Here is a 23,678-nt window from a genome sequence, read left to right as displayed (position 1 = left end):
TTAGGAGGAAGCGGGCCTGAGACTGGTTGATCTGTGCTTGGCTGTGCCTCCACATCCTCCGTCTGTTCCTCTTGTTTGGTCTGTACCCCGTCTGAGGAGGGGCCGGTTCCGGCCGCCCCATCAAGGAGTCGCTTGGGGTGCTGGGTTCGAGGTCAGCTACGTTGCTTGGAGCGCAGCTGAGGGGGGTGGAGTTCGGAACTCCCTCTTCCTGTGCCCACGGTTCTCTCACAGGCCTCTCGTCTAATGTCAGTAGCCTCTCAACGGGCTGTACGGGAGAGTGGCCGGTGTTCTCACCTTTGTGTGCAGGCAGCGTGTAGACGTGGGTTGACTGTCAAGTCCGTAGAGGGGGCCCTGGAGCGTCCACCCCAGTCGGGTCTGAACCGCGACTGGGCATCCTTTGGGTCCGATGTGGGCCGCCTCAATTGGGAGAATGAGGTCCGCGTGGTCGGAGCCTATGAGCAGGGTCGGTGTGGCGCCGTCGATGAGCGGTATAGGTAGTTGACGTAGGTGCACGTACTTCGCCATCAGCTGTGGGATGGGGTAGGTGTACTGTGACAGGCCTATGTCAAGTCAAGTCAAGTCAAGAGTTTTAATTGTCACGGCATACAGGTATACAATGAAATGCGGCTGGTCTTGCCCGCGACGATGTGCAATACAGTGGTACAACATATAATAGAATCCAATAAAAATACAGTGGTACGACATATAATAGAATCCAATAAAACAACAGTGCAATAAACAGGTAACATGGTGTGCCATCTCGGTATCTGTACATAGTATTTACAGAGCATATAGGACATGCTAGGTAGCTTTAGTAGTGCAATACACTGTTCCTGTTGTTTTACTAATTTAAAGTGGCCTTTCCTCTGGCCATAAGTGTGCGTGTGTGCGGCATGAGTGTTAAAGTGGCTGCTAGTGTGTGAGCGTGCTCAGCGTGTGTGTCTTGTGTGTGCTTGTGTGTGCTTGTGTGTGGATAGTTCAGTTTCTGTGTCTCTCAATGTTCATTGTTCAAGGCTCTGATGGCCTGGGGGAAGAAGCTTAGCCTAAGCATCTCGGTCCTAGTAGCTGGGGTTCGCAGGCGTCTGCCTGACCTCAGCAGCTGGAACAGGCTGTTATTGGGGTGGTGGGGGTCTTTCATTATCCTGCAGGCTCTGGATTTGCACCTCTTGTTGTATAGAGCCCGCAGGGGAGGTAGCGCAATACCCGTGGTACGCTCGGCTGAGCGCACCACTCTCTGTAGGGCCTTCTTGTCCTGTGCCGTGCTGTTCCCATACCAGGCAGTGATGTTTCCTGTCAAGATGCTCTCTACAGCTCCTGAGTAGAAGGACTGGAGTATCTTCCCCGATACTCTGAACTTCCTTAACTGTCTCAGGTGTCTCAGGTGGTCGTGGCTGGTGAAGACGTTGGTGATGCTATACTGCTTCTCGGGCTGGTCCACCGCTGCTATCTTGAAGGAGACATTTTCACCCTTTATGGTCTTCTGGTCTCTTCTAATGGTACGTATTGTCATTGTTCCTTTGGCACCCTGCAGACCCAGCTGGGCTGCGGCGGAAGCGAGGAGGAGAGTCTTTTCAGACCCATCGTCTAGGACGGCGTAAGTGTCCAGGACCTTGTCCTCGTAGCTCAGGAGCACTCTGACCACTTTGATGAGCACTCGGGGGGTCCCGCTATGCTGGTCTATGTGGAGCACTCCTGTTGGTGGGTTGCCTTGGATCTTCTGGAGTGGTGCCGACTCGCGGTCGTCCGAGTAGCACCGTGACTCCCAGTGTCTGCTGTAGCAGTCGGTACACCAGGGGGCGGTCTGGTGGATCTTCGGTACTGGTGCCACCGCCTCGGCCTGATACATCACCGTGACGGGCCCACTTTGTTGTCCTGGCGGACGCTTGTTGATGTCATGCAGGACCTCCAAGTGGGCGCCGTCGCACATGCTGCATTTCTTCTTTAAACGGCACTCAGCTGCCATATGGCTGCGCGCGCAGCGGAAGCAGCGGCGGTTGGCTTTGATCCACTGACTCACCTCGTCCGTGGTCAGCTTCTTGAAATTGTCACATTTATACAGCCGATGTTCCCCTTCACAGTACTGGGATTCAATCTTCCACTCCTCTTTCGTCGAGGGGGTGTTGTGGTTCTTGTGCTGCGGTACTGATTCGGCTTGGTGCATAACGGTCACCGACCGGCGGTTATCATTAGGTCTCCGAGGTCCATCTCTTGGGTTTGGTCCACTCCACACGAACGTATCCAGTCGTAGGCTGCTGACTTCTCTCGCGAGGAAGTCGGCCAGGTCTAGGAGGGATGGCTCGGGACCGTCGGGATCACGGTGGTCTCTCTGCCGCCGAAAGCGCTCTTGGCGGGCTGGAGGGAGCTTCTCTAGTATTCGTTCCACATTAGAGTTAGCATATAGTTCATATCTCCCTTTTTCCCTTTGGGACCCCAGCATCCCTACCAGGGATTGTACCTTGATAGAGAGGTCATCCAATGCTCTATTGTCTTTGGCTGGGGGGAGGCGGTCGATGTCTCTTATTTCTTGTATCACGTAGTCCCATATGCGTCCATAACGCTGGTCGAGGGCCACTAGAGCCGCGGAGTATGGGGTGCTTGAGTTGGAATATGCCAGCGCTATATTATGCGCTCTGGGCACCTTGAGGTGCTTGAGGAGGATGGCATATTTGTACGACTCATCGGGGACGTCGGACATCATAGTCTCCAAGCACATCCGTAATTCCGTGTACTGTGCTCTGTCCTCGCGCGTAAAGTCTGGGAACGTCGGTGTGCCAAGGTACGATGCCATGGATGGCTGGCACATTGGTGAGCGTAGGGGAAGAGACCTCCTGGGCGAGTCTCCCCGTACGTGTTGTCGTGGGTTGGTTCTTGGTGGGTACCAGGGGCCAGGTACCCAAGTGCTGTTCCTCGGTGATGACTGTACGTCAAACTCACCCGTGAGTTGGGTCGGGGGTTTGTAGTGCAGTGGCTCGGGGCTGACGTCGGGGCTGTACTGGGCCTCCTGGTCCAGAGTACGTTGCTGCTGGTCGGGGCTGTACTGGGCCTCCTGGTCCAGAGTACGTTGCTGCTGGTCGGCTTGACATTCCTCCTCTTCCTCTGCTAGGTCCTGGAGTCTTCTAGTCAGTCTCTCGGCTACGTAGGCCGGTTCTTCCCGGTGGCTGGGTCCGGTGTGGACCGGTCCGGGAGGGGGTTCGGAGACGTGGATAGGATCCTCCTGTTGGCGGGGTCCCGGGTCGCTTGGTCGGGTAGGGGAATGTGCCCTAGACCCTTGTCGTGATGATCTCCGGGAGCTCCGTGCGGAGAGAGGGGGTGTCGCCATGGCAATCAATTGTTCTACCATCTGCGCCTGCAGCTGGTCGCGCTCTGCTTCGCGCTGGGCATGGGCGGCGTCGCGCTGTGCTTCGCGCTGGGTATTGGCGGCGTCGCGCTGTGCATTGGCGGCGTTGCGCTGCGCATCGGCGCGGCTTCTTTCAATGTTCTCTTCCGTCTGAAGGCGTCTGGTCTCCAGTCTTATGCGGTCGTCTTCACTCCTTTGTTGCGCCTGGAAGCGCTCTCGCTCGGTTGCAGCGTGTTCGCGCTCGCTCGTCTGTTGAGCCTGGAGGCGTTCTCTTTCCATGGTAGAATGTTCGCGCTCACTTAGTTGTTGCGCTTGAAGTCGATCGCATTCACCCTGAAGTCGATCGCGTTCGGTGGAGGCTGCCAGGGTGGCGATGAATGCCTGCGCCAGCATCTTGTCCGCTTCGCTGGGGGAAGACACTGACGGAGGTGATCGGCTTCTGGCAGTGCTCGTTGGAGATCTGTTCTCTGGGCGCGCCTCGAGATCCATCTCCTGGGCACGCTTCTCTTCTCTTGGTTGTGTGTCGGGTTCTGTCCCCGGAGCGCTTTCTTTATCCTGGAGCTCTCCGGGGACTATTCCGTTGATGTTGTCTGGGGGTATAGTCATGTCATGTCCCCCCTGGTCCCCCCCGTGGGCTTGATCAGTTTCGTTAGAACCCACTGGGGTCTCTACTGGCAGGGTCGTCTGGTCGGTAGGATTTGACATGCTTTGACTATCCGCTTTATCCCTATTTAACGTCTGTATAAAGCTAGGTATTAGACTGACAGCGTATGCCTCTAGATAGGGAGGTGGCTGACGTCTGCGCTGCGGGCGTTCTAGCTCGGGAGAGCTGCTTGGGGAGTGTTCACCGCTGGCCATGGTTAATATCAATATTATATTTAGATATTACACTGATACTCTCCGGCTCGAAGGACCAATTGTAACTGAGGGGTACAATTCCCTAACTGTATTGAGAGTATGGTATTATTAAACCACTACTTAGTTATGTACTTTAATTACTGGCCATACAGTACATGATATATCTGGTGAACACCCACACAAGAATACGACAATGACACCTAAAGTTCTATTTGGAGGGATTTATTATTATTAAGCAAGCAACGGCAGGTTACAGATTGGGAATTATACTTGCGCTTGTAAGGCGAAGAACACTTAAGTAGGTCAAGAGCGTAAGTCCATGAGAATAGTAAGATGGGTATAACTGACGCCACCTGTAGCACAATAACTACATAAGGCACACTCGTAGTCAGCTGGAGACACTGAGGGGTTCCCTCCGGTTGTAAGCCGGCAGGGCAGAGGAATGTTCGGATGCAAAGTCTGGGTCAACGCGGAATAAAGAAGCTCCAGCTACGGGAGGCGGTACATTACTCCCTTGATCGGCAGACAAAAGCAACAGCTATAATCCAGTATGCACGACAGCATGGATGAAAGCTAGCCAGCCTCTGTGGTCCTAGAGGCGGGCTCGATGGTGCTCCTCACAGGGGTAGATCCCACACGACAGTGGGGTAGACGGTTCTCTGCTCCAGCAGCCACGGTACCAAAGCAATATAATCCAGCCGGAAAAGGCTCTGCATTCGCCGGTGTAGATTCTCCTGTGCACGATACTTCACATTTAACTAGGTCGAACTTGACGTTATTTCACTAAACTCTGACACTTTAGTATCCTATTCGCACACGTTCTAAGTGCTCTATTTAGACGCAAAGGTTGCTCACTTCACTTGGTCGTTGACTCGTGGTGAAGGCTTCAACTTTGGGATAATACTACTGCTGTATCCACCTGCGACGTATTTATACGTAAGGTGAATAATCTAGTGCCAACCTCAGTTCTGTCTCGTATTACTGCGCAAACCTGGACATGTTGAGACATGCCTTTGGAGGTGGCTTTGAACTTGCCATTGGGGGTATGGTCGTTGGCGCCTATGGGTCGCTGTCCAATAGGAGAACGAATATTATGGTCTGGTTTGTACCCAGGTAAAGGGATATTCCGTGTATATATACAAAGAATATACAAGGGATATCAAACGATATACAAATATTATTAAGGGATTAAGGGATAAGGGATTAAGGGATCTCAAGTAATAAATATATATATTCGGTTTAATCTGACCCTTTGTAACAATTTGAGTGTTTAAACATTGCTCTGTAATTCAATTTAGTGTTAAATCGGTCTGCCTCTTGGTTGTCTGTTTGGTTCCTGTAAACACAAAAACATGTTAATTTCCCACAATTTTTTTATTCGTCTGGGTGAATTCTCTTTGACTGCCTGTGTGCTCAAAACACATTAGCTAGTCCTCATACATTTTATCATAGGATGTAATGATAGTGTTATCATTCACCAATCATATCACATATAAATATACTTTAAACACACAATATATATATCATCAATGCCAATTTTGGAAAAGAGCTTCTTATGGCTTCTCATTTAAAACATTATTTGATCATGTATCTAGACAAAGGTTGGTGTTAACTTCCATTTAACTTCTTAAATCAAACTTAGTTATGTTATGCTAAACATCTTACTCTATGTCGTTTGTGTTGAAGTATTTTGAAAGTTATGGCTTAAAATCTAAATAACGCTGTTTGTGTGAACTACAAATACTGGTATGCCACATGCCCGGAAACAGGAAGTGTTTGTTTAGCTCTCTGTATTTTGGCCAGCATTTCGTTTATGCAGAATACGTTATAGTTGATGCACGCTTCTCTATGTAAACCATATCAAAACAATAGAGACGTGGGAGTTAAAACATACACTGTTTTAAAACAGAAACATATACTGTTTCACAACAGAAATGATTGGTTGAATAAACTTAGCACATTTACCTTATCACACGCGCACATTCTAAGATATAGAAACCTATTTATGAGGAGCGAGCCTACCGGCACGCTCACAGATGCATTTATAAATCTGAAACAGACATTGAGATTAGCTTTATGTGACTTATAACGTGTACATTAAAGAAACATAAACACTCAAGCGATATGGGATAGCTGTAATTCACTGTAAATGAGAAGATGGTTATGTCATGCGGCATCAAGGTTTGTTTCATACTCACCGGAAAAAGCTGTTGTGCTGACGTCGTCCTCATAGTTTAGTTCAGTTACTGAATAACCATATAACTTACCCCCCAAGTTCCATTAGCGTGTACATACACAGAAAATAAAAACAGATAACCAAACGAGGATTTCATACACCCCTAGGGCATATTAAACTTCACGTTAGCACACAGATAGCCTCGTATAGCCTTCCAGCGACGTTCACGCATTCCATTCTCCTCGGAAATAGCGCGTTCAAACTCTCCACGAGTACCCAATAACCCGGAAGTCAAGTAAAAAACAGCGCCTTGTAATCGAATGAACGAGCCTGTGCTTCATATGCGGTTCCATGTAAAACGTAAACAAACAGACAAGAAAAAACTATAATAACATAAAAACAGTAATGTGTGTGCATATCTGGTCTGTATTGGATCGCTGTTTAGTTTAATCTTCCAGCCTCATGCTGCGATAAGGCTTGGATACCCTTGATATAACTATACATCGTCATTAAAGCATAACGACTGAACCTGAATTTCGAAATTTACTAGCGCTATATTGTAGATTTAATACACCATTTAACCAAAACTCACTGTCTCTTAACACATGCAACAAATGTCCCGTAGCTATATCTTTACGCCATGATAATGGTTCACCTAATCCGAATAGATCGTTTTCAGGAAGGAAGGGGAAAATAATAAGCATAACGTCTTTTATGGCCAAACTTGGAGCTTTTGAATAATATAACAATAATTGGATGAATTACCTCAATCCCCTGTTGTCAGTCATACGTCCTACCCATCACAGAGACCAAGAACAATCCAATCCAAATATTGTCTCCAAGAATTACACACAACCGTATAGCGTTAGCTATGCATACAAACACACGTACTCTCGGTCGAATCGTACGCACACAACAGATTTGTACCAATTTTTTAGTCTGTAACACCCGAACTGGGATTAGTACACTACAACCCGCAAATCCCCCAGTAACACTGTAGAGGACCGGGATATGCGCATTCTCCCGTAACAATTCACAATACTAATCAGATATATTAATGCACATTACCCTCACTCAGCCATGATCTCAATATTAACAACATACCGTAACATTCACCTGGCACAGAGAAAAGCGGGAAGGTTTTAATTCCTTGCCATACATTTTTGTCGACCATCTATATTCACTTTTCTCTGTATAGATGAAAAAACACACAGGCCAGGACGCAAAGAGTCCGTCACAAGTTCGTAGACGCCAATTGTGGGATATTCTGGATATCCTGAAGAATGTTCTCAGTCAACCGAGATCCAGTTAATAACAAGGTTTATTAGCCAGACAGATAGAAATATACACATAATATTTAGAGAGAATGGCTGAGGCTTCCGCCCAGGTGACCAGCTGAAATGACCCAGGTAAAGAATAATAAATTGGATTTTAAGAGAGAAGCGCCTTTCTCAGACTCAAGGACACTGTACAAGGAAAGGGTAAAAAAAAATATATATATACATGTGTATAGTAACAACAGGAAAAAACAAATAAGATAAAAAAAGGAAGCAAGGTGCTGTCCATATATATTTTCTTCTCTTAAAAGTTCATTGTGAGTTAAAAAAAATAGTGGCGTTAATAGAATCGGGCGTTAACACGTTAATACCGCGTTAACTTTGACAGCCTTAATTTTGCTATTTTAGTACTATTCCTAAGTGCTGCTTCCCATTCTGTTTCAGATATGGGTGCCGTATACCCATGTCTCGCTCCCATTGGACTTTAGTTTGGGTATTGGTATCAGGGGTGGTTGAACATGATAGCTTATACATTGCAGAGACAATGCCTTTCCTGCCTGTAATTCCCCTTAATGTATGTTCCTATATGTATGCCTTTAGACTAAACATATTTAATAACAGATTGTATTTGTAAATAAGAAAAGCACTTTTCAGTGCCCAAACTGTGTTTTAAATTCATAGAAATGTATCATATTTCCACTTTCCATCACTTGCCCCACCTGTTATATTATGTTGTTGCCATACATTATTTTTAAGGGTATTACCTCCTGCATAGAACAAAGGGTTTTTCCATAATGGACATGATGGGCATGATGGTATGATGGCATTATGATGGCATTATCAATAATGCGTAGAAAGTCTTCTATTTTCGATCCTACGCTCGGAATTTAGAATGTCTCTATGCACAGAAAAATCTGGATTTATCAAATGTGCCTGCACAGGTCGTACGCACGCTCTGTGTTGATAAATACCAATTGTTCGTACCGTCTATGCTCATGCATGATTCTAAGAACCGCCCCTAATTAACCATATATTAAGTGCCTGTTTGTGGAATGTGGCTAAGCGAACTATAAAGATAAACTTCACTGAGAGCGAGATTGATCACGGAGGGCATCTAATGCACAGAAAGAGCTCAGAAAGAGCTTCTATCCCCAGGCCATCAGGATGCTCAATGACAATTAACACTATGTAACAAACCATCAAACACACTCACAGCACACACACCCACACGTACACACCACTTTAAATGGACAACTCACTGTAGCACCCACTTTACACACTTTAGACACTAACACACTTTAGATTTATATATTATATTATTGACAACTCATTGCACATAGCCAAGCCTTGAACCTTACCTTACCACCACCACAAGGTGGCACCACAAGCTACCTCATCCCATTTACCTCATCCCATTTATATTGTATTGTAACTACTCTGCATTGTATATTATACATATGTATATTGAAAATGTTTGTCTTGTTTACACTTGTTTAAGTACTTGACTATCTGTTTTTAACTAGCACACTCTCAGGAGCAAAACAGAAAGAAGCATTTCATACAAAAGTATCCTGTATTTCTGTATGACAACTAATAAAGAAACTTGAACTTGAAACTTGAACAAATTGAAGGTAGAAAGCATTTCGTTGTGAACAATCTTATTTGGAAACATGACACAAAATAATATTCAGCTTTTTATTTAAAACAATATTTAATCGTATGATTTTAAATATTTTTTGCGAATAAATAAATCCAATGAAGTTGTCCATTCCAGTGCACACCTAGGAGGAAGGAGCGTCTAAGGGTGTTGACTGATGCATTCCTATACAGACCCAGCACATTGACAGAAATAAATGACAAGCTGACCCGACATTTGCTCTGTAATGACTGAAATGAACAAGTCACTGAAGCAAATTGCTACCTGTGCAACCCAATGGAGAATACAAACTCGTAACCACTATTTTGCGCTTGCGTTTACTGTATACTCCATAATAAATGCACTCTATGGCTCTATAACGGCTGCGCCTGAGCCGGTTATAATTGCGCTCCTGTAGGGTCGGTCAGAGTCATTAACTATGGCTTCAGTGGATAACCCTGATCACCTGCGTTTAAGTGATATTTGAATTACAGATACCCCAGTAATAACATTACAATTTAATTTAATTAAATTAGGCCTGAATGGGTAACGCTCACCAATAAGCAATCCGTCTTCAACAACGTCTTCCATGGAGACGAAGGCCCACAGAACTGTTCTGCACTATCAGCAGAACGTATCAGCCAAATCTGCATTGCAGATTATCTGTACATTGACCAAGTAGAATATATTTCTATTCACATAACTGAATTTGTTGATTGATGGAGCTTTGACAGCTACATGGGTACACATTCTATTGCTCCGATGATGTTGGGAAATGCCCGAGCGATCTCCAATCTGATGCTGAGAAGAATCCCAGGGTGGAGGACTTGAATGTGCACAGGGATGGCATTCATGCATGTTGTTTCATGCTCCAATTTGTGTCCCGGGTAGCGGACTCTACTTATGTTCTCTCTGCAAATAGACTGGCCTATCCGTGACAAGTCTTCCGATAATGCAAGATAAACCATGATGCATTCATTCGGAAAGACCTATTCGAAATGCTACAGTATGTATAGGGTTTGACAATAATTACACTCATGTCTCTATTTTACAATTAACTGTAATTAATTATTAGTCATACTGAACACGTCGGTGTTGGAACTCTAATGCATGAAAGCTTATTCCATCTGTTGCAGACTTCATATTCTACCGCTTGGTGCCATGTACAGTACGCACGGTGGTGGAGCTGTGCGTAGATATACAGTACACACAATCTCAAGCACATGTTCATATTGATAAATCCCACACTTTGCTTAGAAATTATCATTCAGATTTGTGTCTGAATCTAGGTTTTTTGTTGTTGCATAGGAAGCCAGACATTTATTTATTTATTTATAAATAATTTAGGGATAAAGGCAAGACTGTCCATCTTTTGATGCCTTCTTTTATATTCTTTAAAAGGTCTGATGCATTTACCTCAACCATTTTTCCTTTGAGCCTTTAGCACAATATATAAGACAATCCCAATTCATAGAACCAATCGTAATCAAGGGCACACAACACAAAATTAGTTTATATGCGGACGACGTAATACTGTTCATGCAAAACCCTAACACCGCAATGCCTCATCTTCTCAAGTTGATTGATGACTTTGGCGATCTATCGGGATTTAAGATAAATTGGCCAAAGTCGGCTTTCCTTCCACTTAATGCCCCTGCAAAAAATATACTCCTTCCAGTAGAAATACCAATGGTTAAACACTTTAGATGTTTGGGAGTTGAAGTATTCCCTACCATAAGCCAAACGGTGAAGCACAATTACATAGAAATCCAAAATAAAATAAAATACGACTTTGAAACTTAAAAACTCAGTACAGGCACGGGTTTCAATAGTTAAGATGGATGTCTTACCTAGAATCAACTTCATCAGCTCAATGCTACCGTTACCCCCTCCAGATAGTTACTGGAAAAAATTACACTCTTCCGCATACAAATTTATTTGGAATAACAAACCACCACGTATAAAAAGATCCACCGCACAGAGAAACAAAGCCGACGGAGGTATGGCATTTCCAGATTTTTTCCACTACTTTAAGGTGTACACTTTAAGACCACTGACAACCTGGTTTGATCCCCAAGCATCAGTATCCTGGAGAAATTTTGAAGTAAATATAGTAGCACCACATAGACTGCAGGACATAGTATACACCAAATTATCAATTAAGCAATGCGAACTGGAATTTGGCCCCATTATTACTCATGCGATCCGGATATGGCGTGAAACACAAAAAAAATATTCTAACCCACATAAATGGCATAATCATACTCCCTTATTCAATAACAATGCACTCCTGATTGGAAAACAACCTATAAGATTCCCTAGATGGGAAAAGCAGGGCATACACACATTAGGAGATGTTTTCAACAAACAGGGTTTTTGTAGTTATGAGGTAATACACAAAAAATGTAATCTCACCAGTTCCACATATTATTTTTACGCACAGTTATTGTTATGTTTGAAGGCTCATGGTGTCCCATTAAGGATACAAATTGAACACCACAGATACCACAAATTCTTCTATGAAAGAGAGACATCGAGAGGTTTTGTATCAGATTTTTATCATCAATTACTAACGTCCTCGTATGAAATCCTCCACCTAGACTCAGTCTGGAGGAGGGATATACCAGACCTGGAAATAAATTTTGATTGGCAAGAAGCCTGGGCAAATGTTCGACTTGCGTCACGTAACCCGGACCATCAACAAATCAATCTTAACTATATTCATAGGACATACCTGACTCCTATAAGACTGAACAGAATGGGTCTTAAACAAGACTCCAGATGCTCCTTATGTACAAATGGGGATGAGGGTACATTTATGCACATGTACTGGGATTGCCCACCAGTTAAGATATTCTGGAAAGAAGTGACCCAGCTATTATCAAATCTCTTAACTCTGAATATACCTGTACACCCCTCTGTATTACTGTTGAATGATGTTTTCGAGTTTGCAGTCCCTATACAGCTAAAGAGATTGGTTTTATCTGGTATCACAGTGGCTAAAAAGCTGATAGCATCACGATGGTTTCAACCGGAAAATATTTGCCGGAAGGTCTGGATTCTTACATATCTCGAAGTGATTTATCTAGAAATATCTACAGCAAGAATTTTGGGTCTAAGTGAATCCAAAATTACAAGGTGGTTAGAAGTGGTGGAGAGAATAAAAACTAGCATTTGAATGGTAGTGCCTGGTTAGGAGCGAATGATGATGGATGGATTATCCAAGGGGGGGGCCCGGGGGGGGGGGGAGCGAGCGAGAGCATATGTGTATAGGGTATTAGATAGCAAGTATTAGGTGTATACCTTGTATATTAAATTTATTTAAATGGTAATTTCATTGGATGTGCACTGTTAATTAATGCTTGTATATCTAATTTTATGTTGTCATGTTTATGTTTATGTGTTTGTTTAAAAAAAAATAAAAAAAATAAAATATAAAAAAAAAGATCTACCCCATAGGGATAAAGGCAAGACTGTCCATCTTTTGATGCCTTCTTTTATATTCTTTAAAAGGTCTGATGCATTTACCTCAACCATTTTTTCAATGGGAGATCGGATTTTAGGGGCGACAGTGGCTCGGGAGGTAGAGCAGTCATCTGGCAATCTGGAGGTTCCCGGTTCGATTCCCGCTCCTCCCGGGCAGCGTGTCGATGTGTCCTTGAGCAAGACCCTTAACCCCTAATTGCTCCCGATGAGCAGGTTGGCACCTTGCATGGTTGCCTCCGCCGTAGGTGTATGAATGTGTGAGTGAATGGGTAAAACGTGAGTAACAAATTGTAAAGCGCTTTGGATAAAAGCGCTACAGGTATATAAAAATAAATAAAAAAGCCATTTTAATTCCCAGATATTTCATTCCTTTTTGGCTTACAATTGAAGGAGCAGAACCCAGATGTGATTGAAAAGTTAGGTGGTTAAGTGGAATAGCTTCACTTTGACTATAATTCAATTTATATCCAGAAACATTTCCAAATGTATCTATAAGCTTTAGCACTTGAGAGATGGAATGGCTAGGATTTGTTAGTGTTCATATTAGTGCTGTCAGGTGATTAAAAAAAATTATCTAATTAATTACAGGATTTGTAATTAATTAATCTAATTAATCACATTTTAATCGCATAACCATTTTAGGCCTGATATTTTATATTCTATAATCATATTTCAAATTGCATGTGTCCGGATGGCAGGATTCAGTACTGTATCTACAAAACCTTCTGTTTAATCATATTCCCTTTATTCATTTGCTTAGATTTTTCAGGTCTGCTAAATTTTAGCATGGTGTTATTCACAGTCAAAAAAAAGAAAAAAAAATTTAATTGATATTCTCATTTGGTTCATTACAATTTACTCAAGCCTAGTAACAGACACAGTATTTCTGACACTGGGAATACATTCCCTGAGATCCATATATGTCCCTAGAATCAGATACCAAGAATATGCAAATGGACCTTTTAAAAAAATAGTTTGTAAATGTTTATTCTACATGCTTATGGAATGAATGAGATAAAAATAAATATTATTATATAAAAAAAAAGAAAACAAAATTATTTTGAGTTAATTTTCATAACGTGATAATTTGCTGTGTAATTAATTAATCTAATTAACACGATAAACTGAAAGCCCTAGTTAATATATGTCATCAGCAAACAGGCTGGCCTTATACTCACAACTACCAATACGAATACCACTGATTTCCTTATGAGCACGTATGGCACAGGCAAGTGATTCGATGGAAAGAATAAATATTTGCTGTGAAACCGGACACCCTTGGCGGGTAGATCGATAGAGATGGAATGGATCAGACCTTATACCATTTGTTCTGACTGATGCAACTGGTTCATGGTAAAGTGCCTTTATCCAGTTCATAAGAACCGGTCCAAATCCGTATTTAGGAAGTACATAAAACAGATATTTCCACTCCACTCGATCAAAGGCTTACTCAGCATCCAGCGATACTGTGATCACTGATGGGAGGTCCATGCCCTTGACATAACATGCATTAGCCTCCTCATGTTATTTGAAGCTAAACGACCCTGTACAAAGCCAGCCTGATCAATATGAATCAATGAGGCTATAACATTTTACAATCGCCTTGCAAGGACCTTTGCAAACAACTTATAATCAGTATTTAAAATACTCAAAGGCCTAAAATTACACTTTTGCAAGTGGTCCTTGCCAGGTTTTGGAATCAACAAGATATTAGCTTGCCGCATGGTTAGTGGCATGGATTGATTAGCCACTATATCATTAAACAGCAATATTAGAAGTGGTGTAAGAGTGACTTGGAAACACTTAAAAAATGTACTTGTATAGCCATCATCACCCAGTGTTTTACCGGTTGAGAAGGATTTGATATCTGATTTAATTTCATTTTCCAGGATAGGTGCATCCAATGATTCCCTTTCTTCTTCAGAGAGGGTTGGGAGATTTATATCTCTGAAAATGTTTTCCATTTCCTCTTCACTCGTACAACATTCTGATTTATACAGTGTGCTATAACATTTTGTGAATGCTTGATTGATTTGAAGTTGTGCTGCGACATGCATGACGTCTATTGGGGGGACATTTAGGCTCTCAAAGAGCTTTGTGATGTCAACGAGCACCTCTCTACCACTGTATACAGAGCAACACATGGAGGAACCACTGCTCACCCAAGAAGCTTTGAGATGGAAAACATAATGTATCCATTAAAAAAGTGCCACCGTGCTTTCCATACATTTTGAATGTTATACATCACCTGAGGCTTTGTTGACGTTAATTAATTATAAATTTACACAATACTCAAGTAATTATGGACTTTGAGTACTGATCCTCGTCTGTAGGATTCTGTGCCTACTAGTGCCTCTTCCATTACATGTTTGAATGCTACTTATACAACAAAACACTTCCATCGTCCCCCAGGTTAATGCATTCCAACCAGCTTTTTTCATCCTAAATGAAAGTCTAGAACAAAGCGATATAACTCATCAGGCAGATGTCATCTGTTTCCACACCGGGACCCCTTTTCATTATGTTTCCTGGCTGCCAATAGCAATCAGACACAGCCTCATAGCGCCGCAAAATGTACTCTCATTGCAAATCACCGCTTCAGTCCGTCTCTTATCGATTGTCTGTTTGTAAGGAGCGGCTGTATTTGAGAGAGAAATGTACCCATCTGGGGGAAAAATTGACCCGCTCCCTAATACGGAAAAGAGAGGTTTGTCACTTTCTCATTGCGTATTGATTAGGGTGGAAGGGCAGACCGTGTTGCAGGACATCATGTAGGTGGAGAGAGCTAAGCAGAAAACACAAACAGAATGGACAGTGGAAGGTGTAGTCTTCTGTAATCTGTATTCATGTTTTAGTTTTTTTTAGGTTGGGGGTAATTAAAAGGACCCTTGAAACAGAGAACAGAATTTGGATATAAAAATAGAAGAAAATACATTCATATGTTTGTCTTTATTGAGACAGTACTGTAGCAAAGGCTTTCCTATTGGGGTAAAGTGAGTTCCCAAAGAGCTTCCTGATCTCAACGAGCACCTGTCACGCTGCGGGCGGCGTTTGGAGCTAAACCGTTAGGATTCAATATACCTTGGCTTGTATTCAAGTCAGGCCATTTGGGACAACTATGATGATGATGATGACGACAGCAAGAAAATCGCTCACTATATGCCTCATCTGAAGGATTCAATACAGTTTTCAAGTCAGGTCACTGAATTCACCACAACAGATAATGATGATGGTGATGATGATGACAATGATTATGACGACGGCGATGGCGATGATGATGATGATGATGATAATGATGATGATGATGATGACAATGGTGATGATGATGATGATGATGATGATGACGATGATGATGATGATGATGATGATGATGATGATGATGATGATGATGACAATGGTGATGATGATTATGATGATGATGATGGTGATGATGACACAAAAACTAAATCTCACCGTTCATATTCAGATGCTGTAGAAGTATTATTTCTACTTTGCTGCAACTGCGCTGCTGCCCCTCCCCCACCCCAGAGAGCAATGGCTTAGAACATCAGAATTGTATATTTTATTCGTTGGAACATGCTGTCGGAAGGAGTATAGAGCGCTCTCGCAGTCCACTATTTTAGGGACAAGAGATTAGTCTCACAATATGCCTTTTCAGTGGTGCCTTTTATATAACCTTTGAGGAAACCACAGGGATCAGAAGCCAATGTAGCACCACGCTACTCTGAACCGCCTTGGTATTTAAGAGTAGATACCAGTATTGTCTATAAGAGACAGCTGCAGTCTGCTGAGAAAAACTTGTATCTCCAAAACTGTACAATAAACTACAATGAATACTTTTTTTTTTATTTTGTACCTGGGGCTCATTGGCCTTGGCTCATTTCATGTGAAGAACATATAAAAGAACACACCTTCACTGAGTGCACACTGTGCCCCTACACATTTGTATTACATACGTGGTGTTCGTGTCCACTGAATTTATTCCATTAATCTCTGGATTATAATTGATTATTATAATTTTCTTTCTTTACAGATATCACATTTCATCACAAATAACTAATAGCATTTGTATTGATAAATGTGATCTAGCAGAGGTAAATGGCAAATATTAACCACGTATTCTGTCTAGATTGCTTGCAATTGAGATAAAGTTAACATCTGTTATCTTTATTGGTTAACACCAATACTGTTGTGGGTCAACCAGACCCTGCGAACATTGGGTGAGTAACAGAAACTCCACACAAGGGTTAAATGGAGACCCATGTATTTGTGAAGTTCTACATTATGTTTAGGAATGGGTTTCATGGACGATGGTTGTACTGCACAATAAGTCTTGTGTCACCTCTCTTTGCGACAGACAGACAGACAGACAGACAGACAGACAGACAGACAGACAGACAGACAGACAGACAGACAGACAGACAGACAGACAGACAGACAGACAGACAGACAGACAGACAGACAGACAGACAGACAGACAGACAGACAGACAGACAGACAGACAGACAGACAGACAGACAGATACAGTGGCGACAGACAGACAGACAGACAGACAGATACAGTGGCGACAGACAGACATACAGACAGACAGACAGACAGACAGACAGACAGACAGACAGACAGACAGACAGACAGACAGACAGACAGACAGATAGACAGACAGACAGGCAGACAGACAGACAGACAGACAGACAGACAGACAGACAGACAGATACACTGGCGACAGAGTTCCAGTGTTGTACTCAGTAAAGCTCCGCTGACAAGCTTTCCATCAGTCTCTCGGTCCTACAGTTTAGCAGTATTCCTCTCTGATTATGCAAAGCATTGGTTTGTCTGCTCAGATGAGATCATAGTTAATAGGGGTGTGTGACAAGCTATATTGTCACACTATATTGCAATAAAGTGTGGCAATATTGTTGAGACCAAAATGTTTTACTTTTGTAATACATATATATTTACGCATTAGGTTGACAGGTAGCCAGCCTACCAACACTGAATCTTTCAGCTTTCTAAATCACATTAACAACCAATTACAGTCGCCACAAATCTACACATACAGTTGAGTAAACACAACAACACAGAATCAGGTTCCACCAGCAACTATTGCAACATGAAGGGCTCAGTGCAATTCCAGGTGATCTGATGTGGTTTACATTGGTGTAACCTGAGTGCCCCTACTGGTTGAGTGTCGTCATTGTGAAACCCGGTAACCAATCTGGCTGCCGCCTGCCCCATGGCAGAAAGGGCCACACTCAAACTTCACTGCATCTGTACTTCTTAAAAAATATACCTCTAATAATCATACCAGCAAAGCTACCCTCAGAATGTCAGACTCAGCAGAACCTTTTGTTCATTGCGATTCATGATGATGGTTTGGGTCACATGTTGCAGAAGGTTCCAGAGGGAGACAGGGATGTAAAACTTCAGAAAAGTAAAAAGACGAAGAAATAATTTCCCAATTAACAAAATTCCTGAATACACATGGCCAAAGAGGTATGTAGCTGTAACGTTTGGGGTTTTGCTCTAACCTGGGCGCAAAAGCCCTGGCGTTGCCCAATGGTACTTACCTGTCTTTCTGCCCTGATTGCCCTAATTGGTACCTGGTGTGTATAGTTGACTTTGCTTTATATGTCCTCCCTGCTTACTACTCAGATTGTCAGTCGTTCACTGAACCTACCCGTGAGTACACTGCTACTTAAGACTTATCGCTCCTGCCATGGAGGAATAAGTCTGTTCGCCGTTTGCCTTGTTGTCATGTGAAATTGTTTATGTGTGAATGTGTGTCTACCGCATCATCGATCACCGCATTAGCATTAGCTTATCCCGTTTTGGAGACTTGTTTTCTCCCATTTGTTTTCCCCTGTTTAAGTGCTTTCTTTTCATATCGTGTTTTGGGGAGACTGAGCCGTCTCGTCTTTTGTTTTCTATGTGCACCTCGAAGAATATATTTATATTGTAAAGATCAAATCCTGCATTCCGTCTCCTCTGTTCTACACTGCACCTGGGTCCAACATACCTACCCCAACTCTAAGTGAACGACTGACAATCTGAGTAGTAAGCAGGGAGGACATATAAAGCAAAGTCAACTATACACACCAGGTACCAATTAGGGCAGAAAGACAGTTATACAATGGCATGCAAATATCTTGATTCTGATTGGCTGAACCAGTCAAGTTAGCCGCTGTTATTTCGTATAACACACTCCACGTGCCCGGGCTGCTACGTAGCGTAGTGGGCAAGGCACTCGCCACGAAATGCTGGAGACGCTGGGCTCGTCAGTTCGAGCCCAGCGCTCCACATTTGCTTTCAGTTTAGCTGGTCGTCCACAGTAATACACATTGGCCGTATTACGGGGAGGGAAAACTGAAGGGTGGGGATCGGGCGTTATGGACAGCGACTCCTACAGGTCGGTTGGTGCGCCTGCGCAGTAGAATCAGGAAGTGTCGGGGGCAGCGTGAGCCTCCCACGCGTTACTCCTCGCCACTGAGAGATCGAGCTGCGCAGGTGAAAAGATGCGACTGCTGTTACCTCAAGTACCGGAGGGGACTTGTGCTATGTATGACTTAGTCCACATTGCAGCCGGCTTGTGGGAGGCAAGAAACAGCGTCCGTGACAGGGGAGGGTTGAATTGGATGATACGAAATTGGGATGGGAGAAAATATAGAAAAAATGGGAGAAAAAGTGGATAAAAAAAAACCACGTGCCCCAGATCCCTCCCACAACTTTTTTTTTATTGTTATTTTTTATTTTTTTTAATGAGTCTGAATGAGTCCGCCATAGATAGACAAATGGAAGTATGAATATATTTTGAACGAATCCTCCAAAAAAGATACAGTCAACTGGAATATGTTAGTTCGTTACACATATGTTGGATTATGTAATTGGTTTGTCATGACCCATTGTGAAACAAAAGAAAAATCACAGACTTTTAAAACAAAAACAAAATGGCCGTAGATTATTATTTATTTATTTTTGGTCAGACTTGGATCTACTATTGGATCTATTTTCTCTGTGGATGGTTTTGTGAATAAATCTCCATTATGCTTCAATTACTGTGTGTTTATTGTATAGCAATAAGGTTGGGTGAATTCGGCCATTGTATAAAAGCATTACATTACTTGAAGTCGTGTGTTATACTCATTAGATCACGCCTAGGGGGGTCTAACGACTACCAACCACCCCTAGGCGTGATCTAATGAGTATAACACACTCCTACACGTCATGCAATGCTTAAGTAATTACCATTGGGCAACGCCAGGGCTTTTGCTCCCAGGTGAGAGCAAAACCCCAAACGTTACATGTAACTGTAACTGTAGCTATAGCACACAAAAAAGACCTGAGACATTGAAATAACCTGTCCCCCCCAAAAATAAATCATGGGATTAGATTATCTGTGTTTGGACAGTAGAACACAGTGGAAGGATTAGGTCCTGTGTCCACTGCTTGCTCAGCTCTTTGTTCTGTCTGAATCTGAATCTGGAAAAAAAAAGGCAGGTTGACAGCGATTCATGGGACTAGATCCAGGCTCGTCGTTTGAGTAGATTTGAATTAGATTTGATTCTGAAATTAGATTTGTATTTCATTTTCCAGTACCAATTAAACTGTGATATTGTGCACGTCTTTATTCCCATAGAAATGGTGGCATGGTGCCATTTAATTCAAAATGGTCTATCTTACAAGTTGTTGAATTTAAAAGCATATAGAATTTTCTTACAATATGTACAGTATATATTGTGGATGAAGATATAGTAGAAATCCTTACTTGGATGGTTTGCTTAGACCTCTCCTTGGATCCATGACGGTATACCTTCATATTCTGTACTTCCCAGGCATGATTTGAACAAGAACAGCCATTCTGTCAATTCAATTTCTATGGTTTCTCTTGTTTTTTGGTTATAGTGGTGGTTATGGGTAATTTAGGCGTTGGACCTGAGAGAGCTGTGCTCAGTAAGGAAACACTGATGTTCTCCCAGCCAGCCATAAGTCCCAAAAGCTTAACACTCCTCTCTCTGATTATGCAAAGCACTGGCTGCCTGCTCAGGACACCTCCAAGCCGCTCTGGAGGGGGTTGGAAGAGGCTTTTCTTCTCCCCGAGAGAGTAAGAGAGGGAAAATATAGAGAGAGAGGGGAGAGAGAGAAAATGATGAATGTCAGAGCTTTTCTAAGCTGCTTTCTGTTCTTAAGCCATCGGAAACGTGTTATGTGACCTCACTTGGCCTCTCCAGGGGTGGCATCGGATGTAGCGGCGCACCATCATGACGCTGGGGCTCCTTAAAAACTCTATACCCAACCCCTACCTCAACCCTTAACCTTAACCTTGGACCTCACGCCACTCCTTAACTGTTCATTGGACACAGTTCACAGCGCAGTACACGAGACACCCGCCATGACGTGACTCATTTAGGAGGGGAACAATTTGGGGGGGATTTAGGGTTCAATGTGGGTCACCTGAGCTGAGTCTTTCCACTGGGTGCAGGCTGGACACAATACATTGGCGTTCAAGGGAAAATATAGACAATTCTGTTAGTGGTACTTACTGTATGAGTAGAACATGACAGACTGTTCTTGTTGCCATGACTCAACAGGTCAGTGGGATAGTTTCAGTATAGTTCAACTGGTATTCCTGTTTCCAACCATACATTAAAGCCTAACGACACTATTCTAAATAATCATGTAACTGGTCTCTCAAGTCCTAGCAGGCATTTCACAGATCAGTCAGTTTTTACAACTTGATTGATTGATTGATTGAAAATTTTCTTAACAGATTGCAGAATGGGTACAATACAGTATGGCTCAATACACACAATTGTTAAGGGGATGCAGACCAGAGAAATACTTTCGTCTTGTTTACAACAGGGTACCCCATTTTCAATTCATCATAACATATATGACATACATGACATACAGATAGACACTGTTACATCTAGACATTTATGACATACCAGATCTACAAATATACAGTACTTGTAACTGAGGGGTACAATTCCCTGACTGTATTAATAAGTATGGTATCATTAAACCACTACCGTCTTATGTACATTACTACTGGCCATACAGTACACGAGTATATGATGAGAACACCTCCACAATGATACGGTTCCACACAAATCTGGGTTAAGAATATTTATTAGCAGCAAAAGGTACATAATATACTTTACTTTAGATGCGCTTATAAGGCAAAGGAATGTGCGTAGGCAAATCAATAACGTATGTCCATTCTCATATTACGCAGGAGATGATAATACAACCTGAATATTAGGAATTATATATATGGTACTCTGGGGAGGCAGCGGGAGATTCTGGTAGGGGGTTCCCACCGGTTGTAAGCCAGCAGGGGGAGAAAATGTTTGAATGCAAAGTCTGGATCCACGGGGACTCAATAAGCTCCTGCTATGGGAGGCGGTATATTACTCCCTGATCGGCAGACGAAAAGCAGCAGCTGTAATCCCAGTATGCGTGCAGCACAGGTGAAAGCCGGCCAGCCTCTCCTTGAGACGGGCTCGAGTGATGTTCCTCACGTCACGGGTAAATCCCACAGTAGTGGGTGTAGACGATTCTTCTCCGCTCCAACAGCCTGGTCCAAAGCAATAATAATAATAATCCAGCCGGAAAGGCGCTCTGCATTCACCGGTGTAGATTCTCCGGTGCATGGTACTTCACATTAACTAGGTTGAACTTGACGTTATTCAACTAAGCTCTGACACTTTTACTATCCTATCCGCACGCGGCTATAAGTGCTCTATTTAGACGCACGGTTGCTCACTTCACTTGGTCGTTGACTCGTGATGAAGGCTTTACTAGTAAGGAGCGAACGATACGTTGAACAAACGTATTAGGATAAGACAAGACTCTATTTTGGGGCAAAACGGGCCCTACTTCACCGCACGTTGTATCGTGGGTGAGGCTTCACTTGGGTAACTCGAACTACTTCTGTATTCACCTGCGCCATATTTATATGCTAGGCGAATAAACGAGTACCAGCCTTATTCCTGTCTCGTAGTCTTGGGCAGAACCGGGCATGTTGAGACAAGCCTTGACGGTGGCTTTGAACTCGACTCTGGGGGTATGGCAATGGCGCTGGTGGAACGCTATCCAATAAGAGAACGAAATATTATGGTCTGTACTAGGTTAAAGGGATATTCCGTGTATATGTACAAAGAATACACAAGGGATATCAAACGACATACAAATATTATGCAATATATATCAATCAATAAATATATATATTCGGTTTAATCTGACCCTTTGTAACAGTACTGTTTATGAATACAAAAAGAGTCGAAAAAGAGAGTATATACATTTGAGGGGGAAGAAACTGTACATTGGAGGAGGTTGGGTAGGTGGGTTTGTACATTGGAGGTGGTAAACCTATTCACTTTAAAACTGTATTTTCCTGTATATTATCATTTCATGACACCATGCTTTTTTTTTATGAATGGAATAACCCTTTAACCTCCAACCCTGTTCTAACTGTATCCTGTTTCCTCCCTGACTGCTGTTATGGTTGTGATGTTATTGCAGCATTTGTGTCTTGTATCGTCTTTTTTTGTAACATCTGATTTTATTTTTAATTTTTTTGCTAAGTTGGCTAAAACTGGCACTTTTACAGAAATGCTGATTAATATGCAGTGTCCTGCTGATACCTCACTAACGTGAACTGAACTCCCCCTCAGCATATGAGAGAGGCTGCAGAGAGGAGGCAGCAGCTGCAGGCAGAGCATGACCAGGCCCTGGAGGTCCTCCACACCAAGCAGAAGGAGATCAAGCTTCTGCAGAGGGTGAGTGGTGGTCGTCCAGTAGCACCTGTAGCGGTAGATGATTACTGTGTTAATTATTTACACAAGACAATCTTGAATTCGTCTTTTTACCTGTCCCGTACCCATACACACACATCAGAGACATCAGTGT

At 42.9% G+C, this 23,678-nt stretch overlaps 1 protein-coding gene across 1 annotated transcript in view; it reads left to right on the top strand.

Annotated features, from left to right (window-relative positions):
- Positions 1-23,678, top strand: part of rimbp2a (RIMS binding protein 2a) — a gene marked incomplete at both ends in the record, with an annotated part of 184,490 nt that overhangs the window by 58,114 nt on the left and 102,698 nt on the right. Inside the window, one exon of the mRNA XM_084324949.1 lies at positions 23,444-23,548. Within this exon, the coding sequence (XP_084181075.1) occupies positions 23,444-23,548 (105 nt within the window). The remainder of the gene's footprint in view (positions 1-23,443; positions 23,549-23,678) is intronic.

The sequence above is a fragment of the Notolepis coatsorum genome (genome assembly GCF_963971535.1).
Source record: "Notolepis coatsorum genome assembly, chromosome: 11".
NCBI lineage: Eukaryota > Metazoa > Chordata > Actinopteri > Aulopiformes > Paralepididae > Notolepis > Notolepis coatsorum.
Note: the sequence above shows the minus strand (reverse complement) of the source record. Positions and strands in the feature narration are given on the sequence as shown.